The 13,367-nt window shown below is 42.2% G+C and overlaps 1 protein-coding gene across 1 annotated transcript in view; it reads right to left on the minus strand.

Moving 5' to 3' along the window:
- Positions 1-13,367, minus strand: part of Trpm (transient receptor potential cation channel, subfamily M) — a 610,587-nt gene that overhangs the window by 150,074 nt on the left and 447,146 nt on the right. The window contains exon 5 of the mRNA XM_085944074.1: positions 4,375-4,588. Coding sequence (XP_085800200.1) covers positions 4,375-4,588 — 214 coding nt within the window. The remainder of the gene's footprint in view (positions 1-4,374; positions 4,589-13,367) is intronic.

Genomic DNA, 13,367 nt, shown 5'->3' on the forward strand with positions numbered 1-13,367 from the left:
ACGTCCTCGGATCTCTGCGGTGGTGTCAGATGGACACCGGCGAGTGTTGTGCTGATCCCCCTCAAGAGGAGGGTGATCGATCCTCTGACTTGGACGTGCAGATCGAGGGGTAGCACCCCCGCGAGTACGGCAAGCGCGTCAGTAGAAGTTGTGCGGTAGGCTTTGGTAAGCGAGATCAGCGCAAGTCGCTGCCCGCTTAGTAGTGCGCGTCTCACGAGAGTTAAGGAGTTTACTCGGGAATGCCAAATGCTGGAGGCGTAACCGGCAATTCCCATGAAAATTGCGCCGTATGCAACCTTAAGGGCTCTAGGCTTAAGTCCCCAATTGCTGCCTGCCATTCGGGCCATTCTCTGATAGGCCGAATTGGCCTTAGAGACGGCCGTCTTGGCATGGTGAACGAAAGACAGCTTGTCATCAAGAATTACTCCCAGATACGTAACCCTTTCGGAGAAACGCACTGAGGTCTGGCCAAAACGAACCGTGGGTGGCCGTCGAGTTATGTTGACCCGAGAACTACCCCTGAGGAGGACAGCTTCCGTCTTGCTCGGGGCAAAGGTCAGCTTGATCAGCAACCCCCAATTAAGGATTCTGCCCAAGGCGTCCGTGGCTGCACGCTCAAGTGCCGGTCGGCTCGTCGCTCCAACAAGCAGGAGCAAGTCGTCGGCGTACGCAACGAGCGTGCAGCCCGGAGGCAGTGGCAGGGACAGAACGTCGTCAAACAGTATGTTCCACAAAAGGGGACCCAGGACGGAGCCCTGGGGACACCCCATGGTGGTCCTCCTGTGAATCAGGTTGGGGCCGGAGTCGTAGGTTATCTCCCTATTGCTGAAGTAGCTTTGAACCAAGGCAAAGAGGTCCCCGGGGATCTGTTTCAGCCGAAGCTTTGCCAGAACCAAGGGCCACCACGCAGTATCAAACGCGCCCGCGATGTCGAGAAAAATCCCGGCAACGAGGTCCTTGCCAGAGCTCTCCACAGAGTCGATCACAAAGCGAATCGCATCCTCGGTGGACTTTCCGGGTCTAAACCCAAATTGTCTTTGCGAGATTGGACAGTTTTCCGACAGGTGGGACTCAATCCTGCTGTTTATCAATCTTTCCAATATCTTCCCGAAGACGGGAAGGAGCGTAATCGGTCTATACGCTTTCGGGTCACAAGGAGGGCGACTGCCGGCTTTGGGGATCACCGTGAGGTGACCCTTCTTCCAGCAGTCGGGATAAACAGAACATAAAATGGACGTATGTTGGATTTATATGACAAATAATATTTCGTTTGACAGGCGTCATTTGCACCCGCGACCCGCAATCCGCGCATCGACTAGCAACGATCTTTTTAGACCGTGCCTCAACTAATGCATGGCCTTAAAGAAAGATGGCGCGGTGCGGATTTTTAAACTTTTAACAGATGGTGCTATAGTCTGCATATATTTATATTATACTCGGAAAAGTTTAATTATTTTTATGGAATATAAGTGATTGGGTAGGTATTTAAATACGTCGATATGGATTTTTTGTAAGAAAGTAGGTTTTAAATAATAACCTAGTGTGGAGCCTTCGCCAGTGCTGCCTACTGCTTTACACATATTATTATATTTTGTAATTTTCCTATCTAGACTTCCAATAATATAAAATACTCATACAAAAAGTAGCGAAGGGTGGAGGTAGGCTGTTAAAATCCGGCATAAATAGTGCACATAAAACTATGTCAGTCATACGTATTTGTTTTTATTGAACCAATCCCGCCTAAACCAAACCATAATAGATTTGGTATGTTATGGGCGATCCGACAAAATAGTGCACATTTTTTCATTCATACTTATTTGTTTTCGTTGAATTTTTTTTTCGACCATGTCTGATCCTGACAGGATCATATGGGCCTCCACAGAGTGGAGGTTTGTATTGTCAGATTTTGTTTTTTACGAGAAATGGATGTCAGCCACTTGCTCAACCTATTAGGTCCATACCCTGACACACACAAATTGAAAAACAATATGTGTACTTGCCAGACCCAGGATTCGAACCTGGGACTCACGGCTTTATAGTCCAACGCTTATGCCGCGCGGCCACCGTGGTTTCGTTGAATTAGGAATACATACTTTAAACATGTTATTGGTTAGTTAGTTAAATTCATTAAGCTTTGCCTATACCAAACCATAATCGATAAAAAATATTCTTATATCTATAAAATATCCAAAATTATTATGTATGATTTAGTGGCATAATTTTAAATATTTTATAGATATACAAATATTTTTTTGACTATTATCTATTATAGCTTGGTTTTTGTAGGGCTTGATTGATTTTTAAAAACTACCAAAACCATCCGTTAATTGTAGTCTTATACGAATGAAAACAAAATACGTATGACTGACAAAGTGTAGTAGGTATGCACTGTTAACGTCGGATCTTAACAGCCTATCTCCACCATTCGCCACTGAATACTAATATAAAAACTTCCAAGGGTTCTGCGAAACAAAAAAGTTGGGAATCACTGGCGTATTATTGTATATTAAAGAATGTAAAAACAATTTCAAGCGTTTTAGGATATGCGAAAGAAATCGGTTTATAAAGCCTATTTCGAAAAAAAAGTTTGATAACAAAGACGTAAGATAAAAAAAAAATGATTGAATAAGTTTACACCGAAGTAAGCTTAAACAAAAACAAAGAATCCGATACGCGAAAGCTCATAATCTCATCTTGTTCTATTATGAGAAAGCTCTGATATGAACGGTCTTCTTATAAACCTAAAGCTTATTATGTAAGCATCTATCGAGGCAACATATTGTTTTGACAACGTGTTCATTTTCAAGATGAATTAATCGAGTAATAGTAGGTTCTCTTAATATATGTGTGTCATACAGTTAATATACAATCGTAGCCATACGCATGTATCTACGAAATATTGAGCAAGATTATTTATTTTACTATACACGACGAAAATTTGAAATCACATTATTTTTAAACTTGCTAACCTAATATTATTAAGAACTTCACTTGGGCTCTGTATATAGAATCTAACTAATGATAAAAGTATTTAAATGCTACTTACGAAAAGAATAATATACGTAGTTTATTTTTGTCTTTTGTCCATATTATGTTATAGTACCTATAAAACTCAATAATTACGTCATCTTTTTCTTTCACCCTGTCACGACCCAGCATTGGGGCATAGAGCAAGCACAAGTTTGCGCTATGCCAGACCTGCAGCGCGTAGATCGCTTATGTAGCACCGTTGCAGAGTGAGGGAGGGAGGGAGGGTCGGCCGCGACGACGGAACCCTTGAACCTGTGCCACAAGGATACGAAGTGTCGCACTCTTTGGCGGCATCCGGTACACATTTCCCAACCACGTAAAGCGTCTCTTCGTGATTACCTCAATCACCGAAGGCTGCAGTTTCCGCTCACGAACTCGGGTGTTTATAACGCGGTCGTACCAATGTACCCCTAAGCTTCGACGGAGACATCGATTCTGCGAGATAAGCTGAGACCTTTGAAGCTTAGTAAGAAGATGCCATTTCTCACAGCCATACAGGAAAACTGGTAGCAAGCACGCGTTGAACATTTGGCCCTCACAGAATACAGTCTTGACCTTCATGCGACTCCAAGTTAGTTAAATGTGGACCCCGTCATACCCATGCGGATTTCAAGCTCACTAGAAATACCACCATCGTCGGCAACCGTGGCACCCGAGTATAACTACTAGACAGTGTTAATAAAATTTGCATAGTTTATATACTTATTGTTAGACCAAGTTAGTAGAGTTAAGATTAAACTTTTAGAAATTGCAAGAATTCAACACAAGTAAGTAAAGTGGTCATATAGTAGCGGTGGAGTGGCACAGTGGGGTACTGGCAAAGAGGCAAACGCAAAGATTCAACCGGTGTATAGGCACCTATATAGATGATTAAATTACAGTCGAATCAGTATATTTTTTCATTATATCCTTTATATTTTGGTATGTAGGTATTTTATGCGGAAAAAGTAACGGGCTATCGTTAGTCAGTATATACCTATCATGTCAAATACAAGACGAAAAATGTCAATTGCAAACTCCAATAGAGAGTTTCATCCCGATACGTAAATACCTATCTCAAAAGTTTCTGAAGTTATAACATAAAACGTCTCGAAAAAAACGCAACAGTTCTTTTCGAGTAGATAATGCAGTCGGATAACAACGGTGGAATGGTGAGGCGAGGTGCAGGTAGAGAGCGTGCATCTACATCCATCCTTCGCCGATCGCGTGGGCTTACTGGGAACTAACAATAAAATAGAATGACGAGTCTGTAGATTAGTTAGATAACAGCGTTGGAGTAGTGAGGTTAGGGTTGAAAGTGTGGGTAGAGAATGACCATTGAAGAAGAAAATAATCGAAACTCACCGGTGTTAGTCCCGCCAGTGAAGATCCATGCCCCCGTGGTCTTGGCCGCCTTCAACAACCCTTTTCTGAGCACCTTTTTTAGCTTGTGCTGCAGTTCGAAGTTGGCCTTGCCACCCTGCACTGTGATGAGGAGTTTCGGCAGTTCCAGGCCCCATTCTCGCGTAAGGAGTTGGAGTATGAGCTCCGGCCGGGTGTCGTAAGCGAGGCGAACGTACTGCGAACAATTAGAAATACAAAACATTAGTTATATTATGTAACATGAATATAAATGTTTTTTTTTGAGTTCGAATCCAACGGAAGTAAATTTCCATCATTGCTTATAAGCAATTTCAATTTTGAATTTTAATTTATTTTACATATTGTGGACATTATAAGTTTATGACGTTCACAACATGACATTTAGAAACAAAGAAATATTATTAAAACAGTATTATGTAATACTGTAATTATGCAATATTAAGTTATTCTATATTATAAATGTGTAAATACAAAAAATATGAAGTATATAGGTATAAGGAAGTACACCGGATGAGTTAAGCAGACCCTATTTTAAGAATTTAAAAAATAACGTCCACCTATACTCATTCTCACGTAGATGGAATATATCAACATCCGAAGCAATTTGGTTGAACAGAGTTATTGCCCTCCCAATTGGCATCACCAATGGCAGGTTAGTTCTGCTCCTCGGGAGAAAAAACAACTGATGCTCCCGATTTCTAAGATAGTTATCAGGGACACACAAGTCAATATTACCAAGAATGGCAGAGTTCTCATTTACACCACGTATAAGTCGAAAAAAATACGTGGCCAAATATTGATATCTTCTAGCACTTAAACTACAGTATGTAAGCATTCCTAAGAGAAAGTCAGTTGGATAAAGCCACGGATAGTATCCATATAACCTCAAATAAAGGAGTCTCAAAAATTTCTTTTGAACTCGCTCCACCATAAGGTCATATTTCAACTGATGCGGAACTATGGATGCAACTGATGGATCTTCTTCTTCTTTGCCCATATCCGCCCCTTAACTGGAGCATATGGACACCACACGGCGCCTCCAAGAATCCCTGTCGCTCGCCAGTCTTCTTGCTTCGTTCCAGGTCAAACCAGCATCCCGTAGCTCCGCCGTATACACTCTGTAGATTGTATTTAGCGGCCTTCCAGGACGCCGGAATCCGGTCGGCTTGAAGAACAGGCAAGCCAGGTTAAAGTTCTCTTCTGGCATCCGCAGCACGTGGCCGAGCCAGGTCCAACGTCGCCTCTTCACTTTCAGCGTGATGAGAGGCTGCTTGGTACGTTCTCTTATCTCCTCGTTGCTCCTAAAGTCATACCACCGCACACCCAGTATTCGTCGCAAACATCTGTTTTCGAAGCTCAGTATACGGTTGCTCTGAGCCTTCGTAAGGTGCCATGATTCGCTACCGTAAAGCAGCACCGTCAGAATGCAAGCGTCGAATAGGCGGCATTTGGTTTTGACCGAGTACAATCGTGAGTCCCAGACATTTCGCATCGAGTTGAATGTTGCTCCAGCCATTCCCATTCGGATAGCGAGCTCTTTCTGCAAAATGCCATCTCCCGTGATGTGTACCCCCAGGTACTTGAAGCTGTCGACGCTCTCGATGCTCTGTCCATCGCTAATCAGAGGGAAATCTGGATCAGGACAGGTGCTATTGCACAAGACGTTGGTTTTCTTCGCGTTGATTTTCAAACCAACGCGAGAGGAGTTGTTATGCAACCTGTCGATTGTCTCTTGAATGCCCTCGATTGAGTTGTCGAATAGGACAGCATCATCGGCGTATTCCAGGTCGCATAGCTTCACCGTGGGGGTAACAGGTATGCCTCGGTCGGGTGGTATTGACTTCCGTAGTATGAAGTCAAAGAGAATGATAAAGAGAAACGTTGCAAGGACACAACCCTGTCTGACTCCGGTCGTGACCCCGAACCATTCCGTGACAGTGTCTCCAATTCTGACACAGCATTCGCTATTCTCGTGCAGGCTTTTGATTATGGCAATGATCTTGGGAGGGATCCCGTATGCTCCCAGTATCATCCAGAGGGAAGGGCGGTGCGGACTGTCGAAAGCCTTCTCATAATCCAGAAAACAGCAGGCCATCGGACTGTTCAACTCATGGCTCTGCTGGAGAAGACATCGAAGGTTGTGGATTTGGTCTGCACACGCTCGACCAGGTAGAAACCCGGCTTGGTTTTTCCTGAGGACGTGCATTATTGGGTCCCTTATTCTCATCAAAATGATGTTTGCCAAAATCTTTCCCGGAACACTGAGTAGCGTAATGCCTCGGTAATTGTCGCAGCTTAGAGGGTCACCTTTTTTAAGAAGTGTGATGATTTCACCGTTCACCCAGTCCCTTGGGCAGCGCTCTTCTTCCCACACCTTTGTCATCAGATGAAACATAGGGTGCAGGATTGCGCTCAAGCTGTACTTGAGGAATTCAGGATGAATCCCGTCTCCCCCCGGTGCCTTTCCGTTCTTGAGCCTTTTCACAGCCGATTTTATCTCGGTGTGCGTGGGCGGGCAATCGGAAATGTCGGTCGCTCGGGGAATGTCCAAAAGTAAAGCTTCCGCAGATATGTCAAAGGGATCCAAGGGGGGTGGGCGGTTCAGCACTCCGCAGAAATGATTCTTCCAAATCTTCTTGACGCATTCTGCGTCAGACTCTATTGCTCCACTGGGACCACGAATGGCTCCGGGAGTCGGTGGTCGCCTGCCGCAGACTTCACGGGTGATTCGGAAGAGTTTCCTGGTGTCATTTCTGCTTGCTGCCTCCTCTGCCGCTTCAATTTGCCGGTTCATAAAATTGCGCTTGTCCAACCGCACGGATCGTTTGACTACCCTGTCTTGGGTCTGGTAGTCAGTCCGGCGGTCCTCGGTTCGGTCGGGGTCTCTCTCCTCGTCTCTCAGGGCTTTCAGCCTGGCTCGTTCACCAATTTCAACCCACGTTTCGTCAGACATCCACTTTGGCTGCTCACTCCTTCTGGTACCAAGGACGGTACGAGCCGACGACACAATCGCACTCTTTATGAGGCTCCAGTCCGCCTCAATGAGGTCGGATTCAGATTTGTGCCGCTCGTAGATACGATCTACACTATCTCGTACAGCAGTTTCGAAGTCGGTCCGAATTCTTCGGCGTCGGAGCTTCTCAACGTCAATTCGTTCGCACTTTGGAGGCCTCGCCTGGCGACTGAGTTTTACTCGGATGTTTCCAATAAGTAACTCATGATCGCTATGGATATCGGCGCCTCTGTAAGTACGCACGTCGAGAAGTTCCTTTCGGTGCTTCAAGCTGTATAAGAAGTGGTCAATCTGCGTCCTCGTGCGTCCATCAGGAGACGTCCACGTATATTTGTGAATGTCTTTGTGGGGAAAAACAGTGCCTCCGATTGCAAGCTCGTTCAGAGTGGCGAATTCTACGAGCCGCTCACCATTATCGTTGGGGTCACCGAGGCCGTGTCGTCCCATCACCGTGGGGCCAAGCACCGGGTCTGCTCCTACTCTCGCATTATAATCCCCCATTACAATCACGCGGTCTCTTCGGGGGATGGCGGAGACTGCCGCGTGGAGAGAATCGTAAAAAGCATCCTTTGTCTGCGCGTCGGCATCCTCAGTGGGGGCGTAGCACTGAAAGACGGTCAAGGAGCTACCAGGCGTCTTGAAGGAGGCACGTATCAGTCTCTCCGAGATTGGTTCCCATTTCACGAGGCAACGGGCCGCTCTCTTTGACATCAACACTGCCACTCCCTGGCGATGGTATTGCTCCTGACCTGAGTAGACAATAGAGTAACCCTCAATCAACTTTCTCCCGGCTCCTTTCCAGCGCACTTCGCTCAGCCCTAGGATGTCCACACCATAGGTGTGCATGATGCGTGTGGCGTGCAGGTCCTTTCCGGGGGTACGCAGGGTGCGAACATTATATGTCCCAATGCGCATACTCGAGTTGTTAGAGAGGATTACTCTACCTGTTTCATTGTCCATTTCCATGCAAGGTCGTCGTTTTACAGAGCCGGTTGTCGTCCGAGGCTGCTGTGTAGGTGTTTTGTTAATCTGTTTCGTTTAAGGAGGCAAGGTGATTAGCCCAGCGCTCCCGAGGCCTGAGCCACGAGGGCCCTGAAAGTCGGCTCGACCAGGTTTTTCTGTCGGGGATTTCCTTCCCTTAGCCAGAAGGCCAGTTTTATGGCGCCGGTCACTCGCCCTTCGCCCCCTGCTGTTAGCTACAGCGTACGCTGCATTGCCCGGAGGTCGCCACGGGGAGGCCAGCAGATGGGACTTGCTGGCAGTTTGGCATTTCCCAACTTTTGCTATGAACACATCTACTGGCGTCAATGTGTCCACTTGGGGCCGACCAGCCGTTGACCACCAATTGATGATGGATCACTAAGGAATTATAAAGAATTTTTAATACAGTAACATCCGAAAAGACCCGGGAAGTACGCAAGACGCTAAGCAAAGACAATAAGCAAAACCTTTATGTGCACGTTACGGTAGGCGATCGATTTTTGTATTCTAAATAAAACTGTAACTCTATTCAATGAGCAGGTATTAATAAGGCCAACAGTTAAAGTTTGTCGCAATTAAGCATGGCAGTCATACCATATTGGTAAAGCACAGGGCGCGATACCCAAGAGACGTAGGTACAATTCCTGCCGGGTGTCTTACTTTATTCGAAAAAGATTTTTTCTATTAGTTATATTTTCTCATGAGTGTTTTAAGAATTATGTATGTAAAACATAATCCACATGGCACTGAAATCGAGCATTTCAAACATTATGGTTGGGCCAAATAGGGTCACTTTTTCCCATCTACACCAAATCCCCATATATTGTCGCAAGCTAGGGCAACCAGCAGTTACGGGTCATCAGTCGACCGTGATTGTGAGTTACATTCAGTTACCTCAAGACAGCAGACACGCCTAGGCTTGTTAAAGCTAAGAATCTATCATCCATAAGCATCTTCAAATTACAGTCCACTGCAAAAAGCGCAACTACACTACAATTACGAACAACACATGTCAATTCTATGACAGTAAAAACTCTAAAAATGTAGTTTTGAGATAATCATGTTTTAATATTTTGAATATTTTCCAATACACAAGATTTGACAAGTTTTAAAAGGATACATGTCAGAATTTATCTATTCAAAATTGAAACGTATGGTCAATCACCAGTTATAAATGGAAACAATTCGAAATGGATCTGAAGAAAACTGGTTTTGTTTGAAAGCTTGTAAAATTTCATTTGGGCTTTTTGGCTTTCAAGTTATCAAAATTATTTTTTTAGAATTGTTTCTGTACAAAACCGACAAGCGCTCATTTTTACGAGTATTTTGATACCAATATAGCGAAATGTCGAATTTTTGACATGTTACCGTTCAATACTGGATCATCGAATTATTCTATGTATATATGATGAGATTGCACGCAAAACCAAACTGGCATGAAGCACATTTTTACGTCTGAATAGTATCATCAAAAGAGACATCCTATTGCGACAAAAGCGTAAAGTTTTCAACTGATGTGTGCTACCAATGCTCATTTATGCATGTGAAACAAACCCCTAACGTAAGAAAAATCCAAAAACAACGAATAGGACAACGTGACATTTTTTTTAAAATATTTATTAAGGAAACAAACAGTTACATATTGATTACAAAAATTTAAAATATAATAATGAAAAGTTATTGCAACCAGCAAAGTTTCCATATATACATTATAATATAGTTAAGTAAAGGTACAAATGAAATTCTGTGATTTTAACGTTTCAGAAAAAGATTTTTTTTTCAAAAATAAGCCCTATAGAACATGTTTGTTTACGGTGACATAAAATAACCGAAGTATTAATAATAAAAACAGAATAAATTCAATAAAAAAAGCTTGTAATATGAAATAAGCTTACTATCAAACTGTGTACCCATACCACAAAGTTCTTAAGTCCCTCTTTCTCTGAGAGAAAACAATGCGAGTAGGTAGGATTGTATTATTAAAGAATTTTAAATCGCAACCATACTTCCAAAGCCGAGCTTTTAATGGGAAATGAAAGGTGGTGTCTGGCGCTTGACAAATGACTTTAAAGCTACGTCGAAACACCAACAATGTGGTAGGAATTTTACGATTATAAAATTATCATCAAATATTGCAAGCAATATAATATTATGTGCATACTGTTTATACATGTACATGAGATTAAGCACCATACGCTCGTCGTATATGATCGAGTTTAAATTGGGTTTTGTGGTAATCAGGGCATTAAGAGCCTGGGTGGCGTGTGAAGGTCGAAAAGGGAGAAATTTGAGTTTCTTTACGAACTTAGGCCTTCCGCTCACGAGAATACTCAAAAAAGACGAGACTGAAAAGAATATTCCAGCCAGTATCTATCTAATATATTTCAATGGCGGTTCGCTTACGGCAAAACAAGAAGATGGGCGAACCATTTTTTAATTTAAGATTTGTGGAAAAGGTTTAGAAATACCCCTGCCTATATAATAACAGACTGCTAGAATATTTCCATTTATATTTTGTATACATATTATTATATTTTCTATATATTTTGACAGTTTGAGGTTATGCGATATTATTTCAAGTGAGTTTCAGTGGCGCCGTGTGCGAAGCATCAGTCATTGGCCAGTTTATGAGTTCCGTCATCAACGAGTTCGACGGATTTTAGTTTCTCCATGAGCGAAAGACTTTAGCCTCGACAATCTGTATACTTTATAAGAAATATATTAACATTTAATGAACACATAAAAATATTTTAATACCTACCATAAAAGAATATTATTGTAAATGTCGTCGTGTGAGAATATAAATAATAAAGCTATATTTTTACTACATTAGATGTCCGTGGTTATTGCATTTCTTTATAAATTATTATTTTTTCAATAGGCGTTCAATTTCAGTTTTAATATAATTTAACATTACAGAGAATAATATATTCGGTAACTATTTGATGGAGTTTAGAATTAACTGTAATCAGTGACGTCCCTAGACAAAATGCCGCTCCCAGGCACCGCCAAAATGCGAACCCTTTTTTATACAGTATTTTTTTATCATCCTTTCATGACTCCAATATCTTAGAAATGTGTTGTATGGATACATTACTAACAAAACATGTACCACTGAAAACAAAATTTAATCGTGGACGAAGAGCAGTAGGTGGGACACTCTGTAAGAGGAGGGTGCATCTTCAGTTTCGACGGCCAGTGAAATTTCCATACGTACTGGTTAATAAATCAGATCGTTTCTGGTTACCAAGGACATCGAAGGGCAACAGAAATAAACTAGACATCGCGTATACGACAAAAAACAGTCATTTTAAAACTTTTATGTCAATTAATAGATAAGTTTTGTTTCCAACTAGTGATTTTTTTAATGGAAAGATATTTTCGTTATTACTAAATTTAAGTAGCTAGGTCTATATAATAAATATCAAATGATTATCCCCGATTTGCCGCCCTTCGAGTAACTGCCACCCCTAAGCGACGCTCAATCTGCCTACCCCCACGGGACGTCACTGACTGTAATTTATCGCGCATCGGGAATTTATAGCAATATGACCTTTATTGTAATGGCGTTAGAGCAGTGTTTCTAATGTCAATGTTCATTTGAGCGAACCCGTTCGAACCAAACCATTCGGCAGACCCAACAAAAAGCATCAGGAATTTATAGCAATATCACATTTATTGTAATGGCGTTCGAACAGATTATGCCATTCGGCAGACCCGACAATAAAGTGACTGTCATTTTTTTCCCAAGATGATTCGTCCATATTAATGTCATTGATTTGACGGCATCACTTAAAGCCCACTACAAATACGTCGACAGTGAACTATTAATTTACCTGGTGCCATCTGTTTTCATATGCACATAACTCAGCGAAATATTTTATTTGTTTGAGCGATACAATTTATAAAACAGTCACTTGTAATACTCAAAACCAAAGCGAAGAAGATTTTCTGACTTTGTCAATCATTCATGACTTGTTTTAAAGGATGAGAGCTTTTTTATAATCACTCAATAGAAGCGGTGGCTGCTAATGAAAGCTTGTTTTACTTATGCCATAAGTAGCTTTCAAATTTGTAAGAAGTTGTCAGACTCGGGTGGGAGGGTTAAAGCTTAGATTTTAAACTTATTAGTGGTTTTAGTAATTTCAGAATCTCAATTGAGTATTATACCGGGACTGGTCGGCGCAGCATTTACCTCAATATGGAATGATCTTAATTTTAATCTTAAATCTTAATTTCTTACTCGGCCAGAACCAAATGCAGTCTCCGTTATGAATGCTGGTGTGACTTGAAGAAACGTAAAACTGTGGTATACATAATATGGCATTATGCTCCACAAGCGGAAATCAGTGATATAGGTACCAGAATACACCCCCACATTCAAAATTAAATAACAAAATGGCAATTTTTAGCAGAATAGGTCAGATATCTGGTAAAAAACTACAATAATCACGCTTATTGCAATGCAGGTAGAGTACATTTTAACTACATAACACATGGTTTTATATAATGCTGAAAACTATTTTCATATAAAGCGAGCCTATTTTAGCCGGCTCTCACATCTAACCTCGCCTCGTCCGCCACACAGCCATAGATCAAACCTTCCAAAAACGTCGATCCGGTGTCGCATATAAAGACTGCGCACATCTATCTAGCGACAATAGCACGTAACTTTCGAGACGTATAGATATTTAGATGCGGCGATCAGCGAGCCTGTATAGGTATGACCAATTCGTAGGTGTTCGTATGCGTCCTGATATCTTCGACTCGCAGCCAGAGAAGCATGCAACAGTAGATGCTTTTTTCAAACTAAAAAGTCGCATTCGACCAATCTACGGAACTCCATTTTGGCAACGTGTGTTTTGTGAATAACGATGACGTCACATCGGAGTATTCGACACGTTCCAGGCGAGACGAGTTTTGATGTGAGAGCCAGCTTATATTCAATACGTCGATAGTGGACACGGACTAAGAATATGTA

Source organism: Rhyacophila brunnea, unplaced genomic scaffold, assembly GCF_057557595.1.
Source record: "Rhyacophila brunnea isolate RB1 unplaced genomic scaffold, BYU_Rbru_1.0 scaffold_16, whole genome shotgun sequence".
NCBI classification, from domain to species: domain Eukaryota; kingdom Metazoa; phylum Arthropoda; class Insecta; order Trichoptera; family Rhyacophilidae; genus Rhyacophila; species Rhyacophila brunnea.